The 25,923-nt window shown below is 35.6% G+C and overlaps 1 protein-coding gene across 2 annotated transcripts in view; it reads left to right on the top strand.

Moving 5' to 3' along the window:
- Nucleotides 1-25,923, top strand: part of TMEM135 (transmembrane protein 135) — a 265,370-nt gene that overhangs the window by 27,258 nt on the left and 212,189 nt on the right. For both annotated transcript variants that reach the window (XM_058687538.1, XM_058687537.1), the window contains exons 3-4: nt 621-713; nt 21,776-21,809. In XM_058687538.1, the coding sequence (XP_058543521.1) occupies nt 621-713; nt 21,776-21,809 (127 nt within the window). The remainder of the gene's footprint in view (nt 1-620; nt 714-21,775; nt 21,810-25,923) is intronic.

Genomic DNA, 25,923 nt, shown 5'->3' with positions numbered 1-25,923 from the left:
ATAACAGCTAACATTTCCTTAGCACTTTCCATGTGCTGTGCATGGTGCTAAGAAATAGCTCATGTAGTCCTCATGACAACTGTATGAGATAGATAATATTATTGTTCCCATTTGATAAGAAACTGAGAACATAGAGGGTTTGCATAGTAATGTTGGATCTAGGGAATGTCTGAATGAATGTGACTGACTAAATTATTGGAAGGAGAGACACTTATTAGTTTGCTGTTGTAGTAACCAGATTCGGAGATGGTAAGAGACTTAACTAAGGCAGGGGTAGCAGATTGGAGAATTTGAGAGTTCGATTGCATATGGAAAAACTTAAGGGAATGATTTAATGTGTGGGGAAAAGGAAAAGGGAGAAGCTAAGGCTGTTTCAAAGTGTCACACATAAGTGGGTAGGTCGTCGTTGATCCTATTAACCTAGGAAAATAGAGGAGAGAGAGCACGTTCATGGCGATAGGGGAGAGAGCTAATGAGTTAGTTTGGTTATGGACATGTTGAATTTGAGGTGCTGTGAGACATTTAGGTAGAGTGTGGAGTGAAGAAGGGGAACTTCTGTTCGTAATAACTGAAATAACCAAATAAAAATTTCATACAAAAATTCCAAATTTGAATTTCAGGAGGATACTTGGAAAATTCTACTCTTGGAGTCCTGGCTTTGGTGCCGCTTTGCCAGCATCTTATGTGGCCATTCTAATTGAAAGAAAAAGCAGGTAAATTTTCATATATCTACATATTTAATAGAACTAGTTTACCGTCCTCTACCCCAACTAAAATTTTTTTGACTTACTATTTCTTATAGTCCAGGGGTGAGATATATTTCCACATATATTTTTAGTCTTACAGATACTTGATGGAAAATTTAATTTTGTATTGGTATTGTTATTTATGTTTATTAAGTTCATTAAAATATAAAGATTGACTTTATAGAATAATAATACCCACTGGTCTTTGTTTACTAAAAAATTAGAGAGTTATCTCTAAATAAAACATGACATACACAAATCTAATTGAAGGTCTTTTCCATAATGACAATACCATTATCACACTTGAGAAAATTAACAGTTTTCTTTTATCATCTACATCTGTAATTTGCTTCAACTCATTGAGTGATATCTGTTAAAGTCAGTTATTATTTTTAAGGCATCCTCTCATTGAAAAAAATATGTTCATTTATATAAGCCTGAAAGTGTTTCAAGTGACATAAGATTTCTTTAAAATGCTATAAGCTGTTATGTAAATTATTCAGTCAGGTAAACAGCTGAAGGTAAAACTTTTGCATAAAGGAATTTTTACTGTCTCATGAATAATGATTTTCATTGCTGAGAACTGCTTTGATTCCATCTTTTTTCCAGAGAGTCACAGTGGGGTCATGTATTAATCAAGATAAGGTCATCATCCAGTTTATGAAGATGTTCGCTAGAGTCACTCATCTCACGTTAAGAGTATAGATAGATCTTACCAGTTAATTAAATATTTACTTAAACCACCTGAGGCCATTTTTAATGCCTTCTTGTGTAACATAATGGTGTCTAAACATTTGGTTCTTTGCTTGTGTCAGAATACTTTTGGATTATTAAAATTACCAAAATCAAAGGACTGGTGGATATTGTTGCCCCAGCATAATCAAGTCAGAATCACTAGAAACATAGGTTATCACACCTGAGAGTATAGTACAGAATAGTACTGAGTATTAAGAGTGTGGATTCTGGAGCTGTACTATCTGGTTTAGGCAACTGGCTCTGTCACTTACTGCAACTACTTGATTTATTTAAAAATGTGAATACTGGTTTTAGAAATATGATTTTAAATCATACACGAAACTTTAAAGATGCTTTAAACCAAGTTTGCTCTTATTTATTTTTAGCACTTGAGTAATAAGCATTTTAGAAGTTATTTGCCTACTTTTCAACAGAAAATGTTGAAATTGAATACTTGTGTACCCACGTAGAGTCAACAGTTGTTAACATTTTGCTATTTTTACTTAGTTGTAAGTGATTATATGTATGTGTGGTTATGTGTGTGTATGTGTGTGAATCATTGTAAACATCATGACACTTTACTCCTAAATACTTGAGCATTCAAATAGGGGTATTTTCCTGTGTAATTACAACACTATTATCAAAGTAAGAAAATCAACAGTCACTCCCTAATACCAGCTAGTCCGTAGTGTCCTAAAATGCTTTTATTGCTGTTTTTTTGAAATAGACTCTAGTGGAGATTATGTATAGAGTTTTGTTTCTTTATTTTCTTTTAATCTAGCTAAATCTCCTCACTCCTTCCCTCTCCCCATGACATTGACTTATTGATGTGACAGTTGTCTTGGGTGTAAAACTTTTCTGGTTTTGTCTGAATTTTTTCCTCATGGCATTGTTTAATTGTTTCATTTAATTCATGTATTTCCTATAAACTGAAGTTTAGTCTAAAGACTTGATAGCATTTAGATTAAACATTCTTGGTAAGAATATACTTCATAGATGATGCAGAGGCCATCAGGTCCATACTTCCAAGTAGTTCCAAGTTTGAATATGTGATTAAAGTGGCAATCATCAGATCTTTTCACTAAACCTGTTAATTTGGGGGAATTAGATTTCTTGACATTCCACAGTCCTTTGCTGGAGTGAACCTGAGTTGATCATGATAATCACAATTTGTGGATTGGCTAATTGTTGTGTGTGTGTGTGTGTGTGTGTGTGTGTGTGTGTGTGTGTATTCTTCATTAGGATTGAGTGTCATTTACTTCATAAATATTACAGAAGTTTTCCTCTTTTTTACTGCTCTAGAATAGTTTAGTGATGAATATTCTGGCTTTTGAGAATTTTCTATTAAAGAAGATTAAATGGTCCCTTTGTTATTAATTTCTAGTTTTATTGCATTCTTATCTGAGAATGTTCGCAGTATTTTCTCCGTATGAAACTTTATAAGGTTTTTATTGTGGCTTAATTTATGCTCAATTTTTGTAACTATGTTTTGAACATTTGAAAAAAGTGCATTCTTTTATTGGGAGTTCAAAGGTTGGTAGATAGCTATCAGATCTATGCTATTGAATATGGTTTTAGGGTGTATCTTTAATTCCAGGTGCAATTTCTAGCATTAAAAAGTATGCTTTTTTGGGAATGCAAGCTGGTGCAGCCACTCTAGAAAACAGTATGGAGGTTCCTCAAAAAACTAAAAATAGAACTACCCTACGACCCAGCAATTGCACTTCTAGGCATTTATCCACAGGATACAGGTGTGCTGTTTCTTTTTTTATTTTTTATTTTTTAAATTTTTTTTTCAACGTTTTTAATTTATTTTTGGGACAGAGAGAGACAGAGCATGAACGGGGGAGGGGCAGAGAGAGAGGGAGACACAGAATCGGAAACAGGCTCCAGGCTCCGAGCCATCAGCCCAGAGCCTGACGCGGGGCTCGAACTCACGGACCGCGAGATCGTGACCTGGCTGAAGTCGGACGCTTAACCGACTGCGCCACCCAGGCGCCCCAGGTGTGCTGTTTCAAAGGGACACATGCACCCCCATGTTTATAGTAGCACTATCCACAATAGCCAAAGTATGGAAAGAGCCCAGATGGTCCCTCGATGGATGAATGGATAAAGAAGGTGTGGTATATATATACAATGGAGTATTACTCAGCAATCAAAAAGAATGAAATCTTGCCGTTTGCAACTATGTGGATGGAACTGGAGGGTATTATGCTAAGTGAAATTAGTCAGAGAAAGACAAAAATCATATGACTTCATTCATATGAGGACTTGAAGACACAGAACAGATGAACATAAGGGAAGGGAAGCAAAAATAATATAAAAACAGGGAGGGGGACAAAACAGAAGAGACTCTTAAATACGGAGAACAAACTGAGGATTACTGGAGGGGTTGTGGGAGGGGGGATGGGCTAAATGGGTAAGGGGCATTAAGGACTCTACTCCTGAAATCATTGTTGCACTATATGCTAACTAATTTGGATGTAAATTAAAAAAAATTAAAATTGAATTAAAAAAAGTCAACAACAACAACAACAGAAAGTATGCTCTTTATTTCATTTAATGTATTTTGGCTTGACTTCCAAATTTTTAGTTACCTTTTTTTTTTTTTTTTTTTTTTTTTTTGCTTGCATTTGCCTAGTATGTCTTTATCTTCTTGAAACACTTTATATGTCTGTCTCATGTGCCACATAAATTTGGGCTATATTTGGAGTTCCAATCTGAAAAAATCATTTTATTTGAAAATGTAAGTTCAGTCCATATACATTTACTTACACAACTAATATATTTGGCTTTTTATTATATTTGTCACTATGTACTCTGTTTTATTATTATCTTTCTTTTACTTTTAACTTTGACATGATTATAGAGTCATGGAATATTACACAAATAATACAGAGAGACACATGAAAACTTAATCAGTTTCTCCACAGGATAGCATCTTATGTAACTGTAGTATAATAAAAAACCAGGAAATTGACAATATTGCCAGCTAGACTATAGCTCTTATTCATGTTCACCAGCTTTTACATTGACACATATTGACCATTATAGTATCTTACAAAGTAATTTCACTGTTCTAAAAATCCTCTGTACTTGGCCTTCATTTCACCCTTCCCCCAACCCCTGGTGACTACTGATCTTTTTAACTGTCTCTGTAGTTTTACCTTTTGCAGAGTGTCATATAGTTAAAATCATACAGTATGTCAGCTTTTCAGATTGGCTTCTTTTTTTTATTAATATGCCTTTAAGCCTCATCTATGTCTTTACATGACTTGATAGGTCATTTCTTTTTAGTGCTGAATAATATTCCATCATCTGGATATACAACTGTCTATCTTTTGCCCTGCTGCAGGACATTTTGGTTGCTTCCAAGTTTTGGCAAATACCAGTAAAGCTGCTGTAAACATTCATGTGCAGGTTTTGTGTATTTATGTTTTCAACCCCTTTGGGTAAATTACCAAGGGGTATGATTGCTATACCATATGTTAAGAGTATGTTTGACTTTGTAAGAAACTGCCAAACTGTTATCCAAAGTGGCTGTACCAGTTTGTTTTCCCACCAGCAGTGAATGAGAGTTTCTGTTGCTCCACATCCTTGCCAGCACTTAGTGTTGCCAGTGTTCTGCATTCTGGCCATTTTAATAGGAGTGTGGTAGTATCTCATTGTTTGAATTTACATTTCCTTAATGGCAAATGTTATAGAGCATTTCTTCATGTGCTTTTTATTTTATTTTATTTTATTTATTATAATTTTTTATGTGCTTAATTAATCTGTATGTCTTTATAGTAGATTTCTTGTATACAACATGTAGTTGGGTCGTGGTTTTTTGATCAGCTCTGGTAATGTTTGTGTTTTAATTGGTATACTTAGACTATTGACATTAAAAGTGATTATTAATATAGATGGATTCATATCTACTACATTTGTTCATGTTTTCTTTTTGTTCCCTTGTTGTTTGTTTTGATTTTCTGTCTTCCCACTTATTCTGCCTTTTGTGGTTTTAATTGAACATTTTATATGGTTCCATTTTTCTCTCCTTTCTTAGTAATCAATTATACTTTTTTTAAACTTTTTTTAGTGGTTGCCCTAGTTTTGTAATATACATTTACAACTAATCCTACTCTACTTTCAAATAACACTATAGCTTTTCATAGGTAGTGAGTATACCTTATGATAATAATGTAATCCTAATTCCTTCTTCCTGTCCCTTATGTCATTGCTATCATTCAGTTATATCTAAGTATTCATGACACACACACACACACACACACACACACACGCACACACATACCCCTCATATATATACATAAGCATACAAAATCAATTACATTGTTGCTTTGATTACATTATTACATTATTTTTATGTTGTTACAGTATTATTTTGAATGAACTGTTATCTATTAGAGCAATTAAGAATAAGAAAAATAAAATTGTTTTTTGTTTAATGTTCCACCTTTCTTTATGTAGATGAGTTTCTTATCTGTATTGTTTTCTTCCTCTTTAGAGAACATTTAACATTTCTTGCAGAGCAGGTCCACTAGCAACAAATATTCTCAATTTTTTTTTGGTGCGATAAAGTGAGGATAATTTCTCAGGGTACAGAATTCTAGGTTGTTTTTTTTTTCCCCTTGTCAACAATAAATATTTCACTCCACTCTCTTGTTTGCATGGTTTCTGAGGAGAAGTTGGATGCAATTATCCTTGTTCCTCTATAGGTAAGGTGGTTTTTTTCCCTCTGGCCTCTTTCAGGGTTTTCTTTATATTTATTTATCTGTAGTTTTAATAAGGTATGTCTAGATGTAGTTGTGTTGTTGTGTGTTTTTTTTCTTGGGCATATATGCTGCTTGGTGTTCTTTGAACTTTATTCATATGTGGTTTGGTATCTAACATTAATTTAGGAAAACTGTCAGTCATTATTGTTTTGAATATTTCTCCTGTTCTATTCTCTCTTTCTCTCCTTTAGCTTTTCCCATTATGTGTATGTTATACTTTTTGTAGTCCTTGGATATTCTGTATTTTTTTTTTTCTAGTCTCTGTTCTTACTGTTTTACAGTTTGCAAGGGTTCTGTGATATATCAAGGGTATGGTGATATATTCTCTAGCTCAGAGATTCTTTCCTCAGCTGTGTCCAGTCTACTAACGATATGATTATATCGAAGGCACTCTTCATTTCTGCTGTAGTTCCTTTTCTTTGTGGAATTTCATCTCTCTGCTTACCTTGCTCATCTGTTTCTGTATGCTATCTACTTGATCCATTTTAGTCCTTAGTATTAATCATTCTTCTGTTTTATTTGTTTGTTTGTTTGTTTGTTTAAAAGTAGACTCCACACCCATTGTGGGGATTGAACTCATGACCCTGAGACTAAGAGTCCAGGGTTCTTTACCTACTGAGCCAGGAGAGTGCCCTAATCATTGTTTTAATTTTAAATTCCTGGTCTGATAATTCCAGCATCTCTGCCGTGTCTGGTTATGATGCTTGCTCTGTGTCTTCAAATTGTGATTTTTGCATTTTGATGTGCCTTGTAATTTTTTTCTTGATAGCTGGGCATGATGTACCAGGTGAAAGGAATTACTGTAATAGGCTGTTACTAATGTGGTGAGGTGTTGGGGGAAGGAAACTGTTCTATAGTCCTGTGGTTAGGCCTCAGTCTCTTAGTGAGCCTGTGTCTCTAGACTGAACTTTATAAGCCTTTCTCAGTTTTTCTTTTCCTCTTAGGTGGGGCAGGATGGTTAGAATGTGCTGGAGTTGGATATTTTGCTTTCTTGAATGTGGAATTCTAAAGCTGGCTGGAGTTAGGTATTTCCCTTCCCCATGTCACTTAGGCTCTTGTAATGCCCTAGTAGGTTAGGCTCTGGTAAACTAGCTTTTACCAAGGACAGGCCCTGTTAAGAACAGAATGCTCTGGCTCATTTCAAAATGATTCCTCTGTGTTTCCCCTACTTGGAAGTGTAAATAAGCGGCTTTCCCCCTGTTACTTACTTAGTTAAGTTCCCAGAGGCAAAATGCACAAAGGTATGAGGGTCCCTCTATGACTGGGCACCCCTTGAGTTTTTCACTCTCAGACTTGTCCACACTGAGCCTCTTGCAGTTTATCAATTTAGGGTTTCCTGTTCTGGCTCTCATTCCCTCTGAGGTTTTAGCTGGTTTTGTTCTGGTAGATTGTGATTCTCTATCTGCCTGTAGTCTCTTCAGTTTTGGGGGCAATAGTTTGTAGGGTGACCTCGCTTCTCTTATGGATCTAAAAAGAGTTGTTGAGTTTTCAGTTTCCTTAGCTTTTTTACTTGCTGTTAGGAATAAGTGAGGACTTCCAAGCTCCTTGCACAGAAACTGGAAACTTGGAAGAAGACATTTTTTTTTTTTAGTCCATTTTTATGTATTTTTTTGTTTTTCTTTTTTTAGTGCTTGCTCTAAGGACTACTTAGATATCTTTAACTTTAGAGCTTCTTAATGTTAATATTCCACCATCTTGCAAAACGTAGAAATGTATTTAGGTCCATTTTAAGTCTGCTTGCCATATGATCTCTTTTATTTTGCTGCCCCCACTCCCTTTCTTTGACTGGTGAATGGTCTTTCTCTGGTACCAGGGATTCAATTATCCATTCTTTCTCCATGGATTTGTAATGGCCTTTGTCATATACCAATTTTTAATATATGTGTGCATTGTCGATTGCTCCATTGTTTTCTCTTGATATATTAGTCTAGGTATTATTTTTTATAATTTTAGTTAAAAAAATCAAACTTTTCTTTGAAGATAAACATGTGTTTAAATACAATAACACCAAAGTAAAATTGTGCTATTGATATTAAGAACTATAACTTTTTAAGGCACAAAGAGGTTTCCTGGAAGTGAGGTGATAACTTGGATTTTAGTTACTAGTTTAATTCCTGCTCTCTTTTTGCTTTTGATAACAAACTTTTATTTTAAAGCTTTCTGCTTTCATTTCTTTTAAGTGAGCTATTGCACTAGTGTTTTATATGTAGACACTAGATAGTCTCAGAAAATTTGTAGGTAGTTATAAATTATGATCTGTTCTGAATATTAATTGGAATAGTCTGACCTAATCAAAATTTTAACTGTAGCTTCTTTGTAAGGATTTTCTTGTGGTTGCTGAAGAAAAATTGATCCTTATGTTGATGTGATTGTGGAGTAATTGAACCTTGTGTGATGTATGGTGATTTAGTTCTGTTGTTTATTAGGTGATGAAGTTATTACCTGGAAATAGCTCTCTAGTTCTTTTTTTTTTTCTTGAGAGTTGTGTGGTTGTGTGTGTATATGTATAGCCACCACAAATCCTGGTTTGAGGTCTAATTAACAATTTAAATTTTAGCCTTTTATTTTTTATTTTATTTTTATTTTTATTTTTTAGTTTTTTTAAAAATGTAATTTATTTTTTAAATTTACATCCAAGTTAGTTAGCATATAGTGCAACAATGATTTCAGGAGTAAATTCCTTAATGCCCCTTACCCATTTAGCCCATCCCCCCTCCCACAACCCCTCCAGTAACCCTCAGTTTGTTCCCCATATTTAAGAGTCTCTTCTGTTTTGTCCCCCTCCCTGTTTTTATATTATTTTTGCTTCCCTTCCCTTATGTTCATCTGTTTTGTATCTTAAAATCCTCATACGAGTAAAATCATACGATATTTGGCTTTCTCTGACTAATTTCACTTAGCATAATACCCTCTAGTTCCATCCACGTAGTTGCAAATGGGAAGATTTCATTCTTTTTGATTGCCGAGTAATACTCCATTGTGTGTGTGTGTGTGTGTGTGTGTGTATGTATATATGTGTGTGTGTGTGTATATATATATATATATATATATATATATATATATATACCATATCTTCTTTTTCCATTCATCCATTGATGGGCATTTGGGCTCTTTCCATACTTTGGCTATTGTTGATAGTGCTGCTATACACATTGGGGTGCATGTGCCCCTTTGAAACAGCATACCTGTATCCCGTGGATAAATACCTAGTAGTGCAATTGCTGGGTCGTAGGGTAGTTCTATTTTTAATATTTTTTATTTTTAAAAAATGTTTATTACTTGTTTTTGAGAGAGATAGAGAGAGAGAAAAAGGGGGAGAAAATGGGGGAGGAGCAGAGAGAGAGAGGAAGAGAGAATCCCAAGCAGGCTTCATGCTTTCAGTGGAGAGCCTGATGTGGGGCTCTGTCCGTCAAACTACAAGATCATGACTTTGAGCGCAAATCAAGAATTGATCACTTAACTAACTGAGCTACCCAGGCACTCTGTGACTTATTTTTTAAAAAGCAGATTTAAAAAAAAATTTTTGGAGTTCACCTTTAAACATAGAAAAGCAATTTTTTTGCTCCATCTTTTTATAAGTTTCTTTATAGTATATCTTATTTTAAATGAGTCTGGTCTATGTTTATCTAAAATTGTGTAAAAGTTAATGGTCTTACTTGCTTTGAGAAAGTATTTTTTATTTACCACAAATTTTAGTAAGATTTCATTAAATATCAAGACTCCTTAATAGATTATATGTAACCTAGAAAGGTTGAAGTTATGTACATCTAGTTACCAAAGTGAAGTGTGTTAATATTACAGTTTTTACTTTAAGGAAAAAGAATTTATAATTATGCCCTTAATTCATGAAGAAAATCAGTGATATGTTGGTGGAGATAGCCAGCAGGCAGCTTGAAGTGTGAGTCTCGATTCAGAAGAAGCATGGTAGTCATAAATAAAATTTGAAATTTTCTTCTTATAGGTGGTCACTGGGGCTGTGGGAGATTAGAGTGAAAATCCACAATAAAAAGAAATCTGAGGTTAGAAGGTGGTAAACGACAGTGTTTAAGTAGTCAGTTGTCCATTGAGATGAGTGTACGGTTCATATTTTTAATAAAGTCAGTAATAGAGTGGAAGATAACAGAATATGGAGGATTAGCAGTGTCAAATTATAGTGGTAGCCCTAATTTTTAAATCTCCAAAACTTTAGTTAATAGTGAAGTCTTTACTCTGAGATTATACATTTTTGTACTCAATTGTGTAATCGGTTTTTCGAGAAGCATTTAATGAGGTAAGAGCATGCACTATGGTTGTACACATACACATATGTGTGATGATATACATAGATACAGATATGTAAGTGAAGATCTGTCTGTCTTCATAAGTATGTCTTCATCTATATTGGTTTGACTTTCTTTCCTTCCTACTTCTCTCCCTCTCCAACCCATCCATCCATCCATCCATCCATCCATCCATCCATCCATCCGTCTTTCCCAGTCTTCCCCTTCCCTTTACAGAATTAAGCATGCTTTGCCAGCTAGTTCCTGAAACCTCCTAAGAGGGCAGTTTACTTAAATCTTAATCGTGTCACTGTGGGATTCTGAGAAAACTTTGAAGTTGTTTCCAGGGTTGCTCAAAAAATTTGTGCCACAAAGAACTGTGATCATAGTAACTCAGCAGGAAGCATTGGTAACATCTAGTTTATCCCTAGGTGGGCTGTTAAGAACTAGTCTTCTCTTTCTGTTTCTAGGAAGTGTTTTGTTTGTGGTTCAGAAAGTTGTTCTGATGGATTTTGTTTTGTAGAACTGCTATGGAATTTGCTTTGATATTTAGTATTAGTTTAGATAAGTTAAAACTGCAGGGTGCTCAAACATGACATGGATTAAAATATTGAAAATTGCATATTTATTCTAAACCTACTCGTGTGTTGCATTGTTAGATTACACTGTTGTAGTTATGAAACTCCTAAGCAGATATGACTAAAATGAATGAACTCTATAATATGTGAATAAAATACCATGAATTTGGTTTATAAATTCTTGGCATCTTCATCTTTAAGTGTCATGTTATCTTCACAGGAAGAAAATTAAATTACCTTGCAGTCTTCTGAAAAGTTTACTTTGTATTATCTACTGTGTATAACAGAATATGATCATAGACTCTTGCTCTTATTTTTCCATTCCTGTACTTTAAGGCGGTACTTTTATACTGTTCTAAAACATTGTGACAGATGAAAATATATTGTATCTTGAAAGACTTTCTGAGATCATTAAATATCTCGTAGTAGTCATTACAATTGTTAGCAACTTTCACTTTGCTTTTCTCTCATCTATAATTTCCTGTTTTTTGTAGCACGCGCACACACACACACACACACACACACACACACACAAAGATAGGGAGAGAGAGAGAGAGAGGGAGAGAGAAGGAATATATATAAACACTTAGAATCTGGAAGTTATACGATGCCTACTGTACTCCCTAATAACTTTAGTTATGAAATGTGTTACAGTGTCATTCAAAAGTTTCAGAAAGTTAGGGGTGCCTGGGTTGCTCAGTCGGTTGAGCGACTTGGGCTCGGGTCATGATCTCTGGATTTGTGGGTTTGAGCCCTGGGTTGGTCTCTGTGCTGACAGCTTAGAGCCTGGAGCTTGCTTCGGATTCTGTGTCTCCCTGCCTTCTCTCTGCCCCTCCCCCACTTGTGTGCATGTGCACGCTCTCTCTCTCTCACTCTCTCTCTCTCTCTCTGTCTCTGTCTCTCAAAAAAAAAATGTAAAAAAATTTTTTAAAAAAGTTTTGGAAGGTTAGCCAAAGAATATATACATTAAGGTTTCCAGACAAAAAGAAAAGACAATTGTCCATCTAATTAGACACAATAATGTTGTTAAAAGATAAGAAAATTTGGAGTTCAATAGAATGTGAGGATACCTTTTAATTTACTGAGGTGTTAAGGAAGTTTAATTATTTTAATGTTTTCCTGCGGGAATAATGGTACTTTTATTACACAGAGTTCTTTTTTTTTTTTTTAATTTTTTTTTTTTAACGTTTATTTATTTTTGAGACAGAGAGAGACAGAGCATGAACGGGGGAGGGGCAGAGAGAGAGGGAGACACAGAATCGGAAGCAGGCTCCAGGCTCTGAGCCATCAGCCCAGAGCCCGACGCGGGGCTCGAACTCACTGACCGCGAGATTGTGACCTGAGCTGAAGTCGGACGCTTAACCGACTGAGCCACCCAGGCACCCCAATTACACAGAGTTCTTAAACAGTGATTCTTAACACTTTTTTCGGCAGTACCCCTTGATGTGCACACCCCTCCTTAAATTTTGCATAGAAGTTGAAGACATTCACCCTTTCCTGTATCAAAAAACATTAGTTGTGGTTCACTGAGCTTCACCTGTCTTCCAGTCAATCCAGTGATTCACAGAAGAATGGAAGTAAAGTGTCACAATCTCCTGGGAAATTCAAAAAGTTACTGTTTTTCTAGGCCCTAGTTCTTCCTATTCAGGCCTAGGTCACCTTTTGTTCTTATTGGCACTTCTTCCTTCCCCATAACTGATGTAGTATTTTATTATTACGATTTTATTTTATTATTTTTAAATGTTTATTTTTTTATTTTTGAGAGAGAAAGAGCGTGTGTGTGTGTGGCGGGGAGGGACAGAGAGAGTTGGGGGCCGAGGGTCCAAAGTGGACTCTGTGCTGGAGGCAGAGAGCCCGATGCAGGGCTCGAACTCACAAACCATGAGCTCATGACCCAACCTGAAGTCAGACGCTTAACCAACTGACTGAGCCACCCAGGTGCCCTGTTGTAGTAGTATTTTAATAGGTAACTTGTTTTCTAGAGAGAATATACTCAAGTAAAAGGAAGTGACCTGTTTGTCTTCAGATCTTGGCTAGATATAGTCAAATGTTTAATAGTAAAATGGCATTTAATAGACTTACCAGTTTCTTGTGATACTCAGCATCCCTGGAGAAGTGATAAAATAAATCAATATTGTGATATTCTGCACCTACCAAATTGACACTGGAACTGAGGTTGAAGACACCACATCTGGGAAACCTATCAAAAAGAGTCTGCTTTTAATACAGCATATCATGCCCTTCAGAGATACTGTCTTTTCATTCTTGAGGCTGTTAGTTCTGGGTTGGAATTCAGATAAAGCTGGGAGGGAGATGCTCTTTCTCATTGTTTGGGAACAATAAATTGAAACCTAAGACCAGAATAGGATTTCATCTAATAACAATACATCCTCTGCTTTTTCCCAGTAGTAAGAGTGTGTCAGGGTTTTATTCATTCTAAAGTCAGTGAGTTACAGAATTTAAAGGTAAGTTAGTAATGGACAGATTTTCTACCATAGAAGCAGTGCTTTGGAAAGAACATGAAGCTGACTTCTAATTCCAACTTGTCTTTGTGGTACTTTTATATTTTTAAGTAAACCACATAAATTTTCTGACAGAGAAAGGATAATAGTATCTATATCACACTTTGTAAGACTCCTAAGAGGATAAAATTTGCTTTCAAATATTTATTATACCTTGCAGATTATTACATTTTATGCAAATGTAAATTACTTGATCACATCTTTGCTTGCTAATAAATTGATATCACTATTTTTTTCTCCTGTCTAGTGGATATCTTTTGTGATTATGTTTCTATAATATATTTTATGTCTCTACTATATTCCTAGTAGGCTGGGTTCTTAGTAACACTTTGTCTAGAAATTCCATAACCATTTGTTTAGTGCCTGATAGATATGCCAGGTACTTTTGCGGGTGTGTGAAAATGTGAAGGTAAACAAGATAATCTTTGCCTGCTAGTTAAAGATAAACGGTTATATTATCAGGTAGATAATTTATTGAATTTTAGAGATGGAATTAGATTAGTGGAACAAATACGGTAGTTCACTTCATAAGGAAATGTATGATTGGGTACTACTACTGAAATTGCAGAGATATACTTTTATTTTGGTTTTTTAATTAAGTATAATGTTTTTTTCTTTATATGTAACCGGCTTTGGGAAGATAGGTATCACTTGAAAAGGATTTAACTTTTCTGTGTATGTGTGACTCTTAGATGTTGATGTTACCCTAATTTTTCTTTATGTAATTTACTTAAAATAAGAACATCTTTGATTTAGAATTTGATAGGAGTTGATAAGATTGGTAAAGATTAGTAAGAACAATTTCAATTCATTTGTAGAAATCATAGACAAGAAAGCTACTAGGAAGCTTCTAGATCATCTTTGCAGTGATTTTCAAATTCTTTTTTAGAGGAGCAGTAGAATTCTGTTGTTTTTGCTGAGGTGTGTTAGGACCTGCTGAACAGGGTCATTGCCTGTGGGGTTTGGTTCAGTGGGTTTGCCTAGACCTCCTTCCCCTTTCAACCCGAGTAGACCCAACATTATGTTTATATTGGTGATAAATGTATGTTTTTGTTAAATAATTTTTATGTTTAAAGTTAGGTAACTAGTCTTGTTCCCTCATTAAAAAAAAAATTTTTTTTTTAATATTTATTTTGAGAGACAGAGAGAGAGACAGAGTGCGAGCAGGGAAGGGGCAGAAAGAGAGGGGACACACAATCCCAAGCAGGTTCTGAGCTGTCAGCATAGAACCCGATGTGAGGCTTGAACTCATGGACTGACCACGAGATCATGACCTGAGCCAAAGTCAGACTTTCAACCTACTGAGCCACTCCGGCACCTCTTGTTCCCTCATTTTAATGACAAAATTAAATTACAGAGTACCAGAGAATTAAAGTTAAATAAAATTCTGATTTTCAAACTTCAGTTGTTAAGTGATACCATACTGCCTCCATGTGGCTTTAGTGATAATAGAAATCTTCTTAAGCCATTTTATTATTTATTTATTTTATTAATTATTTTTAATGTTTATTTATTTTTGAGAGAGACAGAGGACAAGCAGGGGAGGGGGAAGAGAGAGAGAGGGTGACACAGAATCTGAAGCAGGCTCCAGGCTCCAAGCTGTGAGCACAGAGTCCAACACGGGGCCCAAACTCATGAACGGCAAGATCATGACCTGAGCCGAAGTCGGACGCTTAACCGAATGAGCCACCCAGACGCCCCTTAAGCCATTTTAAATAATGAACAGTCAAGATTGTGTATGACTGGGTTGGACTTCAAGATTTCATTGACATGTTAATATTAAGACCTGACATGAAATTTAAGTGAAAATCATTTGATATGGGTACTTGTTTTATTTATAAAGGTTTTTTTCTTTTCAGTATGAAAAATGCTAATAATTGAAACTCAAATAGATTTTTATAATTTCCAAAGTTTATTTTAAATTTTTTTTTTTTTCAACATTTTTTATTTATTTTTGGGACAGAGAGAGACAGAGCATGAACGGGGGAGGGGCAGAGAGAGAGGGAGACACAGAATTGGAAACAGGCTCCAGGCTCCGAGCCATCAGCCCAGAGCCTGACGCGGGGCTCGAACTCACGGACCGCGAGATCGTGACCTGGCTGAAGTCGGACGCTTAACCGACTGCGCCACCCAGGCGCCCCTCCAAAGTTTATTTTAACTCTGTCCTTAAACTCTTAAAACATTAAAGACTTCTTTCCGTATGTATGTATGTATGTATGTATGTATGTATGTATGTATGTATGTCAAGTTAGCTAACATATAGCGTTGTCTTGGCTTCAGGAGTAGATTCTTGTGATTCATCACTTACATACAACACCCAGTGCTCATCCCACCAAGTGCCCTCCTCAGTACCCATCACCCAGCTCCTCCACCCGCCCAGTCCCCACCCCCATCAACCCTCAGTTTGTTCTCTGTATTTAAGAGTCTCTTATGGTTTGCCCTCCTCTCTGTAACTTTTTTTCCCTTCCCATCCTCTATGGTCTTCTGTTAAGTTTCTCAAATTCCACATATGAGTAAAATCATAGGATATCTGTCTTTCTCTGATTGACTTACTTCACTTAGCATAATACCCTCCAGTTCCATCCACGTTGTTGGAAATGACAAGGTTTCATACTTTTTCATTGTCAAGTAGTGTTCCATTGTATATATATACCATATCTTCTTTATCTATTCATCAATTGATAGACATTTGGGCTCTTCCCATAATTTGGCTATTTGTTGATAGTGCTGCTGTAAACATTGGGGTACCAAGTGCTCCTACAAGTCAGCACTCCTATGTCCTTTGGATAAATTCCCAATAGTGCTATTGCTGGGTTGTAGGGTAATTCTGTTTTTAATTTTTTGAGGAACCTCCACACTGTTTTCCATAGTGGCTGCACCAGTTTGCATTCCCACCAACAGTGCAAGAGGGTCCCTGTTTCTCCACATCCTCGCCAGCGTCTGTTGTCTCCTGAGTTGTTCATTTTAGCCACTCTGACCGGTGTGAGGTGGTATTTCAGTGTGGTTTTGATTTGTATTTTCCTGATGATGAGCAGTGTTGAGTATCTTTCCATATGTCTGTTTACCATCTGGATGTCTTCTTTGGAAAAGTGTCTATTTATGTCTTCTGCCCATTTCTTCACTGGATTATTTGTTTTTTGGTTGTTGTGTTTAGTAAGTTCTTTATATATTTTGGATACTAATCCTTTATCTGATATGTTATTTGCAAATATCTTCTCCCATTCCACTGGTTGGTTTTTAGTTTTGTTGGTTGTTTCCTTTGCAGTGCAGAAGCTTTTTATCTTGATGACATCCAGTACATTTTTGCTTTTATTTCCCTTGCTTTCGGAGATATGTCAAGTAAGAAGTTGCTGTGGCTGAGGTCAAAGAGGTTGCTGCCTGTTTTCCCCTGTAGGATTTTGATGGTTTCCTGTCTCACATTTAGGTCTTTTATCCATTTTGAGTTTATTCTTGTGTATGGTGAAAGAAAGTGGTTCAGTTTCATTCTTCTGCATTTTGCTGTCCAGTTCTCCCGGCACCATTTGTTAAAAAGACTGTCTTTTTCCATTGGATACTCTTTCCTGCTTTGTCCAAGATGAGTTGGCCATATATATAAATAGTTCCATTTCTGGGTTCTCTATTCTGTTCCATTGGTCTGTGTGTCTGTTTTCAGGCCAACACCATACTCTCTTGATGATTACAGCTTTGTAGTACAGGCTAAAGTCCAGGATTATGAGGCCTCCAGTTTTGGTTTTCTTTTTCAACATTACTTTAGCTATTCAGGGACTTGTGTGGTTCTATAGAGATTTTAGGATTGTTTGTTCTAACTCTGTGAAGAATGCTGGTGCTATTTTGATTGGGATTACATTGAATGTGTAGATTGTTATGGGTAGTATCAACATTTTAACAATATTTGTTCTTCCAATCCATGAACATGGAATATTTTTCCATTTCTGTTTGTCTTCTTTAGTTTTTTTCATGAGCTTTCTATAGTTTTCAGTGTACACATCTTTTACCCCTGGTTAGGTGTATTCCTAGCTATTTTATGGTTCTTGGTGCAATTGTAAATGGGATCGATTTCTTGATATATCTTTCTGTTGCTTCATTATTGGAGTATAGAAATGCAACCAATTTCTGTACAGAGATTTTGTATCCTGTGACTTTGTTGTATTCATGTATCAGTTCTATCAGTTTTTTGGTGGAGTGTTTCGGGTTTTCCATGTAGAGTATCATGTCGTCTGTGAAGAGTGAAAGTTTGACTTCTTCTTTGCCAGTTTGGATGCCTTTGATTTCATTTTGTAGTTTGACTGCTGAGGCTAGGACTTCTAACACTATGTTAAACAACAGTGGTGAGAGTGGCATCCCTGTTGTGTTCCTGATCTCAGTGGGAAGGCTCTCAGTTTTTTCCCATTGAGGATGATATTAGCTGTGGGTCTTTCGTATATGGCTTTTATTGATGTGAAGTTATGTTCCTTCTATCCTGACTTTTTTTTTTTTATTTTTTTTTAACCTTTATTTATTTTTGAGACAGAGAGAGACAGAGCATGAGTGCGGGAGGGTCAGAGAGAGGGAGACACAGAATCTGAAACAGGCTCCAGGCTCTGAGCTGTCAGCACAGAGCCCAATGCGGGGCTCGAACTCACGGACTGCGAGATCATGACCTGAGCCAAAGTCTGACGCTTAACCGACTGAGCCACCCAGGCACCCCTTTCTTTTTTTTTAATTTTTAAATATCTATTTATTTTTGAGAGGGAGAGACAGAGTGCAAGCAGCGAAGGGACAGAGAGAGAGGAAGACACAGAATTGGAAGCAGGCTCCAGGTTCTGAGCTGTCAGCACTAAGTCCGATGCGAGGCTCGAACCCACAGACCATGAGATCATGACCTGAGCTGAAGTTGGACGCTTAACTGACTGAGCGATCCAGGCATCCCGTATCCTGACTTTCGTGAGGGTTTTTATTAAGAAAGCATGCTGTTGGGCTGCCTGGGTGGCTCAGTCGGTTGAACGTCTGACTTCAGCTCAGGTCATGATCTCACAGTTCGTGGGTTCGAGCCTTGGGTCAGGCTCTGTGTTGACAGCTCGGAGCCTGGAGCCTGCTTCGGATTCTGTGTCTCCCTTTCTCTCTGCCCCTCCCCTGCTCGTGCTCTGTCTCTCTCTGTCTCTCAAAAATAGAAATGTTAAAAAAAAAACTTAAAAGATGCTGTATTTTGTCAAATGCTTTTTCTACATCTATTGACAGGATCATATGGTTCTTATCTTTTCTTCTATTAATGTGATGTATCATGTTGATTGATTTGTGAATATTGAACCAGCCCTACAGCTCAGGAATGAATCCCACTTGATCATGGTGAATAATTCTGTTGAATTCTATTTGCTAGTATCTTGTTGAGAATTGTTGCGTCTATGCTCATCAGGAATATTGGCTTGTAGTTCTCCTTTTTAGTGGTGTCTCTGTCTGGTTTGGGAATCAAGGTGATGCTGGCTTCATAGAATGAGTCTGGAAGCGTTCCTTCCGTTTCTGTTTTTTGGAACAGCTTGAGAAGAATAGGTATTAATTCTGCTTTAAATGTCTGGTAGACCTCCCCTGGGATGCCATCTGGCCCAGGATTCTTATTTTTTGGGAGATTTTTGATAACTGATTCTATTCTGTTCAAATTTTCTATTTTTTCCCTTTTGAGTTTTTGTAGCATGTGGATTTCTTCCAGATTGTCCAGTTTGTTGGCATATACTTTTTTATAGTATTCTCTAATAATTGTTTCTATTTCTGTGGTGTTGGTTGTGGTCTCTCGTCTTTCATTCGTGATTTTATCTATTTGGGTCCTTGCTCTTTTTGAGAAGTCTGGCTAGGGATTTATCAATTTTGTTCATTCTTTCAAAAAACCAGCTCTTAGATTGATTGATCTGTTCTACCTTTTTTTATTTTTTTGTATGTTGTTTATTTCTGTCCTAATCTTTATTATTTCTTCTTCTGCTGGCTTTGGGCTTTCTTTGCTTCTGTTTTTCTAGTTCCTTTAGGTGTGAGGTTAGGTTCTGTATTTGAGACCTTTCTTGCTTCTTGAGATAGGGCTGGATTGCTATGTCTTTTCCTCTTAGGACTGCCTTTGCTGCATCTTGGACTATTGTGTTTTCATTCTCATTATGCTTCCATATATTTTTTAATTTCTCCTTTAATTTCCTGGTTGACCCATTCATTATTTAGTAGGATATAAAAAAAATATTTTTTTTAATGTTTAGTTATTTTTGAGAGAGAGAGACAGAGCATGAGTAGGAGAGGGGTAGAGAGAGAGGGGGAGACAGAATCTGAAGCAGGCTCCAGGCTCTGAGCTGTCAGCACAAAGCCTGATGCGGGCCTTGGACCCACGAACTCTGAGATCATGACCTGAACTGAAGTCGGCTGCTTAACCGACTGAGCCACTCAGGTGCCCCAGTAGGATTTTTTTTTTTAAGTTTATTTATTTTGAGAGATAGAGAGTTGGGGAGGGGCAGAGAGAGAGAGGAAGAGAGAGAGAGAATCCCAAGCAGGCTCTGCATTGCCAGTGAGGAGCCTGGTGTGGAGCTTGAACCCATGAACCATGAGATTGTGACCTGAGCCAAAGTCAGATGCTTAACCAACTGAACCACCTGGGGCGTCCCTAGTAGGGTGTTTTTTAACCTCCATGTTATTTGAGGATTTTCCAGATTTTTTCTTGTGGTTGATTTCAAGTTTCATTATGTTGTGACCTGAAAATGTGAATGGTATGATCTCAAATATTTGTTAAGGGCTGTTTTGTGACCCAGTGTGTGATCTGTTTTGGAGAATGTTCCATGTGTACTTGAAGAGTGTGTATTCTACCGCTTTTGGATGAAAAGTTCTGAATATATCTGTATTAATTGATTTATATGTTTGGGAGCTCTCATATTGGGGCATAAACATTTACAATTGTTAGCTCTTCTTGATTGATAGACCCCTTCATTATTTTATAATGCCCTTCTTCATCTCTTGTTAGTCTCTGTTTTAAAATCTAGTTTGTCTGATATAAGTATGGCTACTCCAGCTTTCTTTTGACATCCAGTAGCATAATAGATGGTTCTCCATTCCCTCACTTTCAATCTGCTGGTGTCCTCAGGTCTAAAATGAGTCTCTTATTGGCAGCATATAGGTAGATTTTTTTTTTAATCCCTTCTGATACCCTGTGTCTTTTGATTGGGGCATTTAGTCCATTTACATTCAGAGTGATTATTGAAAGATAGGGATTTTGTGTCCTTGTGTTATCTGTAGGTTTAGTAGTTGTGGTGTTGTCTCTGATCCTTTGTAGTCTTTGCTGCTTTCCACTCACAGAGTCCCCCATAGGATCTCTTGCAGGGCTAGTTTAAAGACTTCTTTCCTAAAGAATAAGATCTACTTCATTCATGGTCTTACATGCAATATAAGTTAAATGAAGTGATTAAGGGTGGAACGTTATCCCTATCTTTGAGTTTCTACCTTAATTCTCATTAAACAAGTTTGATAAATGTGCAATATTTCTGGAAAGTTAAAGTTTATAGAAATTTTTTGTTTGTCCTTTGGCATTAGAAAGTTCACTTAGTGCCTAACTTCTCACTTAACAATGAAGTTAAAACCAAAGTGATTTAGTATGAGTTGTAAGAACATCTAATGAACAATTGCATTGTGTATGAAACAGATAGAAGACCTGATTTTTGTGCAATCGATGTGCATTGTTTTGGCCTTGACATCTTGGCGAGATGAATTCTTTAAGGTTCTTTATTAAATTTGGAACTCTAGAGTAAACATAGGCTAATAGCAAATTATACTTTCTATTAATATAAGGAAATAGTAATTTTTTTAAGTTAGAGATATAATTGACACAACATTATATTATTTTCAAATGTACCATGTAATCATTCAATATTGGTATATATTGTGAAATGATCCCTATGGTAAATCTTGTTAATTACAAGGCAATAGTAATTTTAAATAATTTTAATTAATGACCACTAAATAGAATGTTTAATGACCACTGAACAGAATGACTTGTAGAATCTATTTAGATCCAATTGTTAGGTTACAGAAAACTTAGTTCAGTATAATCTACTTTTTTCTCAACTCCTGATCATCGTTTTGATTTCTAAAAAAATGATAACGTGATTGTTAAGTTAATTTGATACTTCATCTCACTTTATATCTTTTTAAAATTATTTGCAGGAGAGGGCTGCTCACTATTTATATGGCCAATTTGGTAAGTAATTCCTTTCTTTTTGTTGTTGTTGCTTTTAAAGTTTCATTGTGCTTTTTTATTTCTCTTTTTAAAATCAAGTTACATTTAAAAAATGGGAAGGAAAGCTACTTAAATTTCAGAATATTTTCTGTCTCCGTTTTAAAGCATAGTCTTAAATGTTTAAAAAAGCCTTGATGCTACCCAGTTTATTCCTGTCATACATGACTTAATTTCATTTATTTCAGGAGGAGAGTGATTCACTGCCCTGTGTCCTTCATGGCTGTTTTTTTTTCTTTAAGCTTAGATCTTCATCTTTGATAGGATATATATTTCTGTGTATCTCTTTCTCTGTATCTTTGATTTAATTTCATACTCTGCTTCTGTTGCCATTTCTTATAGAAAAATGATTTAAAGATGAGCTTTAGTGATGTCATTATTCTTGGACGTCAGGACAGCATTGGTTCTATCTCTAAAGTCTGAGTATATTTAATAACATAATTAGCTAGGCTTCTTAATCTGTAAGTCTACAGGAATGAAATTAATGTTGTTTAGTCTGTTATTCTTTATGGTAAATGTACAGTCAAGATTATATAATTTTCATTGCCAAGTTCATGATTTAGAATGTATTTATATTGAAATCTTCTAAAGTTGTTTAATAGAATTGGTAGTCAACATTGAAAACTACAACTAAAAAATTATTTATTTATCTGAAGATAGGTTGTTGAATTCTCTAATGAGGGAATATAATTCAGAGTTATATTTATCAATTCTTTTCAGCTGTAAATTTTTTATTATAAATTAGTAATATTTAATTTTTGCTCTGTACTTAGCATATGTCACTTACTGTGCTATATGCTGGTAGACAGGATGGAGATAGTCTTTACACTTAATGGAGTTTGCTGTCTAGTAAAGGAGTCACAGTAAAAATAACAATGTTTGAAAAGGACTAGAATATAAATTATAGTATGCTATGAGAACCATAATAGTAGCACCAAATTATTCTGGGTGGTGCTCTTCTTTCTTATTTTTTAAAAAACTTAAAAATACTTCCCCTGCATACTAGGGTGGGTTTGAATTTTAATGCGTTTTTTTTCTTTAAATGTGCACATACTTTTCTATACTGCCACATGGTGTGTATACTTCAATACCCAAATGCTATCTGTATTTAATTTTTTGTAATGTTTATTTTTGAGAGAGAGAGATAGAGACAGACAGAACGCAAGCAGGGGAGGGGCAGAGAGAGAGGGAGACACAGAATCTGAAGCAGGCTCCAGGCTCCGAGCTGTCAGCACAGAGCCCGATGTGGGGCTCAACCTCACTGATGGTGAGATCATGATCTGAGCCGAAGTCGGACACTTAAGCGACTGAGCCATCCAGGCACTCCAAATACTATCTGTATTTATATACTTGTCTTTAAATTCTAAGTAAAATTTTACAAACTTTTTTTGGTGTGGTGTGGTGTGTGTGTGTGTGTGTGTGTGTGTGTGTGTTTTGCCTCATTTAGATTGTTAATTTCTGGAGAGATGATCTTTGATTTTGGTTGATATAATCAGTGCTAGAGATTGGTCTTTAAATACTGTAGTTTTGGGGAATAAGCCTTTTATTTGAATGAATCATACAGAGATTCATATGCAGCTGTAAGAAATGGTGGAGAGATCTCATATTCATTCTACTCAGTTTCCCCAGTAGTAATATCTTCCAAAACCAAAGTAGTATCAAAATTATGATATTTATATTGATATTTAAAGAAATTTTCCTTTCGACAAGGATCAAAAGTTAATTTTGATCCTTTATTAAGGACATTTTTTTTATCATTAACCACAAAATTTTAATGAGACCAAAGCCTTTTTTTATACCTCAATTTTTTTTTAATGCCTCAATTTTGACTATGTTTAAAGGAAAGTAAATTTGTATATAATATATTCTTAGTACTAATGATAATCTAATAAGTTTAATTCTTCTCTTTATCTAAATAGAGCCTTTTGTTTATACAGTTACTATACAACTATTTCTGTAATAAGAGTGGCTGGTGCAGAATAGGTAAAGATTTAAATATTTTCAGAGACTGAATTTATCCTTAAGAAGTAACTTTGTTCTATAATTTGATTGTTGCTTCCTAGACTAAGTTGAAATTGTTGGCATATAATATCAAGAGCAATATTTCTAAATGTTAGGAGGTTTTATTTTAAAATTATTTACTGTATTTAGTATGTATTTCTGATTTGGAAAGTATCAAAAAGCATAAAAAAGAAAGTAAAAAATCATCTGTAATTTTACCATGTAGTAATTTTAGTATTTATTTTTTATTCCTTTCCTTCTCCTCCAATGTACATACATAAGTACACAAATATAGATGCATAGATTTCCAATACATTTGGAAATGTGGATGGCGTTATGGTTGTTGCAGTGACTGGGGGATGTTGCAAGCATTTAATGATGAAGCCAGGGATGCTAAACACCCTGAAGTAAAGGGCAGTTCTGCATTATGAAGAACATCCCATCTCAAATGTCAGCTGCACTCCTGAGTGGGTACATATTATATATCCTTTTTAAACAATCAGGGACATATGTTTTGTGACATCTTTTGTTTCTGTGCTATCTAGTTTTTATTGCTCACGATATTAAGTAATCTTTTTTTGGAGGGTGTACTCCTACCTTTTCACTTCTTGTTATATCTTCATTACAGTGGGTTGGTTTTATACATAAACACATATACATAGACCCCTCAAAATGTTGGGAGACAATGAAATAATAACTATTTGGCTAATAATAATATCATCTTGTTAGTTTTGGTTGTGATAGTTACCCATTCCTTGGTTACTTTGATCAGAAAATTTCAAAGGCATTGACATGCCTTTGAATGAGTACAAGATAGAAGAATATGTAGATTTGTCTTCATATTGTCTTTATTTATTGTCTTGTCTTTGTTTTTATTAGTAAATATTTATTGCATGCACAGTACTTTGCTAGGTATTGGGACACAAATATAACCTATCATTCTGTCCTTGAAATTGATTTAGTTGAGGGTACAAGGTATACCTGGATCAATACCTAGGTGATTGATAAGCCAAGATAGTGCATTCATGTCAAATATGTGATAAGATAATAAAGTCCTTAGAACTTTAGAAAAGGAAGTTAGCTTTGGGCTAGGGCAATCACAAAGTTTTATGAATTACATGGAACTTGAACCTTGAGGAAAGGAGGGGACTTGGAGGCAGCTTCATCTTAGAAACATGTCATTGGTAACCATAAGACAAAATCCTTCCCTTTCCAAGGATTGCTAAGTTGGGGTCAAGGTTTACAAAAAAAGAAAAAGATAAGAAACATTCAGTATCTACCATGTTAGACACTGTGAGTGAAACTGTAGTCATTAAACAAGGTTGGGTCACCTGGGTGCCTCAGTCGTGTCTAACTCTTGATTTTGGCTCACGTCATGATCTCATGGTTCATGAGATTGAGCCCCATGGCAAGTTCTGTGCTGACAATGCGGGGCCTGCTGGGGATTCTCTCTCTCTTTCTCTCTCTCTGCCCCATATAGTTCTGTTTCTGGGGGATCTTCTACTTAAGAAGAAAGAAATATATAAGAGGAAAGAAATACATAAACCAATGGAAATAAACCTCATCTCTGTTTTTTAGTATTGACAGTTGTCTCAGAACAGAAAACAGTATAGTGTTTGTACCATGCAATTGTGAGGATACAGTTTGCTAACTGTGTTTTTGTTAGTGTTGTAGGAAACAGGTGAAGAGCTATATACTCTAAATAAAGGACATCTCTATTACTGCTTCTGTTATTATGAAAAGATTTTTTCTGGTCTCCTATAGTTACTTTTATTACCCATGATATCTGTAAGTAAGCCCTGGTAAGTCTCTGTTATTAGATCAGTGGTTTATAGCCTTAATGATTAGCAGTTTCAATAATTACAAACTTAAGGCAGTTGAATTCATATCCATCTGAAAGTGTGTTTTGTTTATGTGTTTGTTAGCTTATTTTGGAAGGAAAGGGGTACAATTTTTAAAATAGTATAGTTTTTTAGATTTTTAGAATTCATGGAGGATTAGTTGTTAAAGGAAAAAATGTACGAAAGGTATAGACAAGTATGAAATAAAGAATTAAATGTTTTCTCTTGCTTCTGCC

This window comes from Neofelis nebulosa, chromosome 10 (genome assembly GCF_028018385.1).
Source record: "Neofelis nebulosa isolate mNeoNeb1 chromosome 10, mNeoNeb1.pri, whole genome shotgun sequence".
Lineage (NCBI taxonomy): Eukaryota > Metazoa > Chordata > Mammalia > Carnivora > Felidae > Neofelis > Neofelis nebulosa.
Note: the sequence above shows the minus strand (reverse complement) of the source record. Positions and strands in the feature narration are given on the sequence as shown.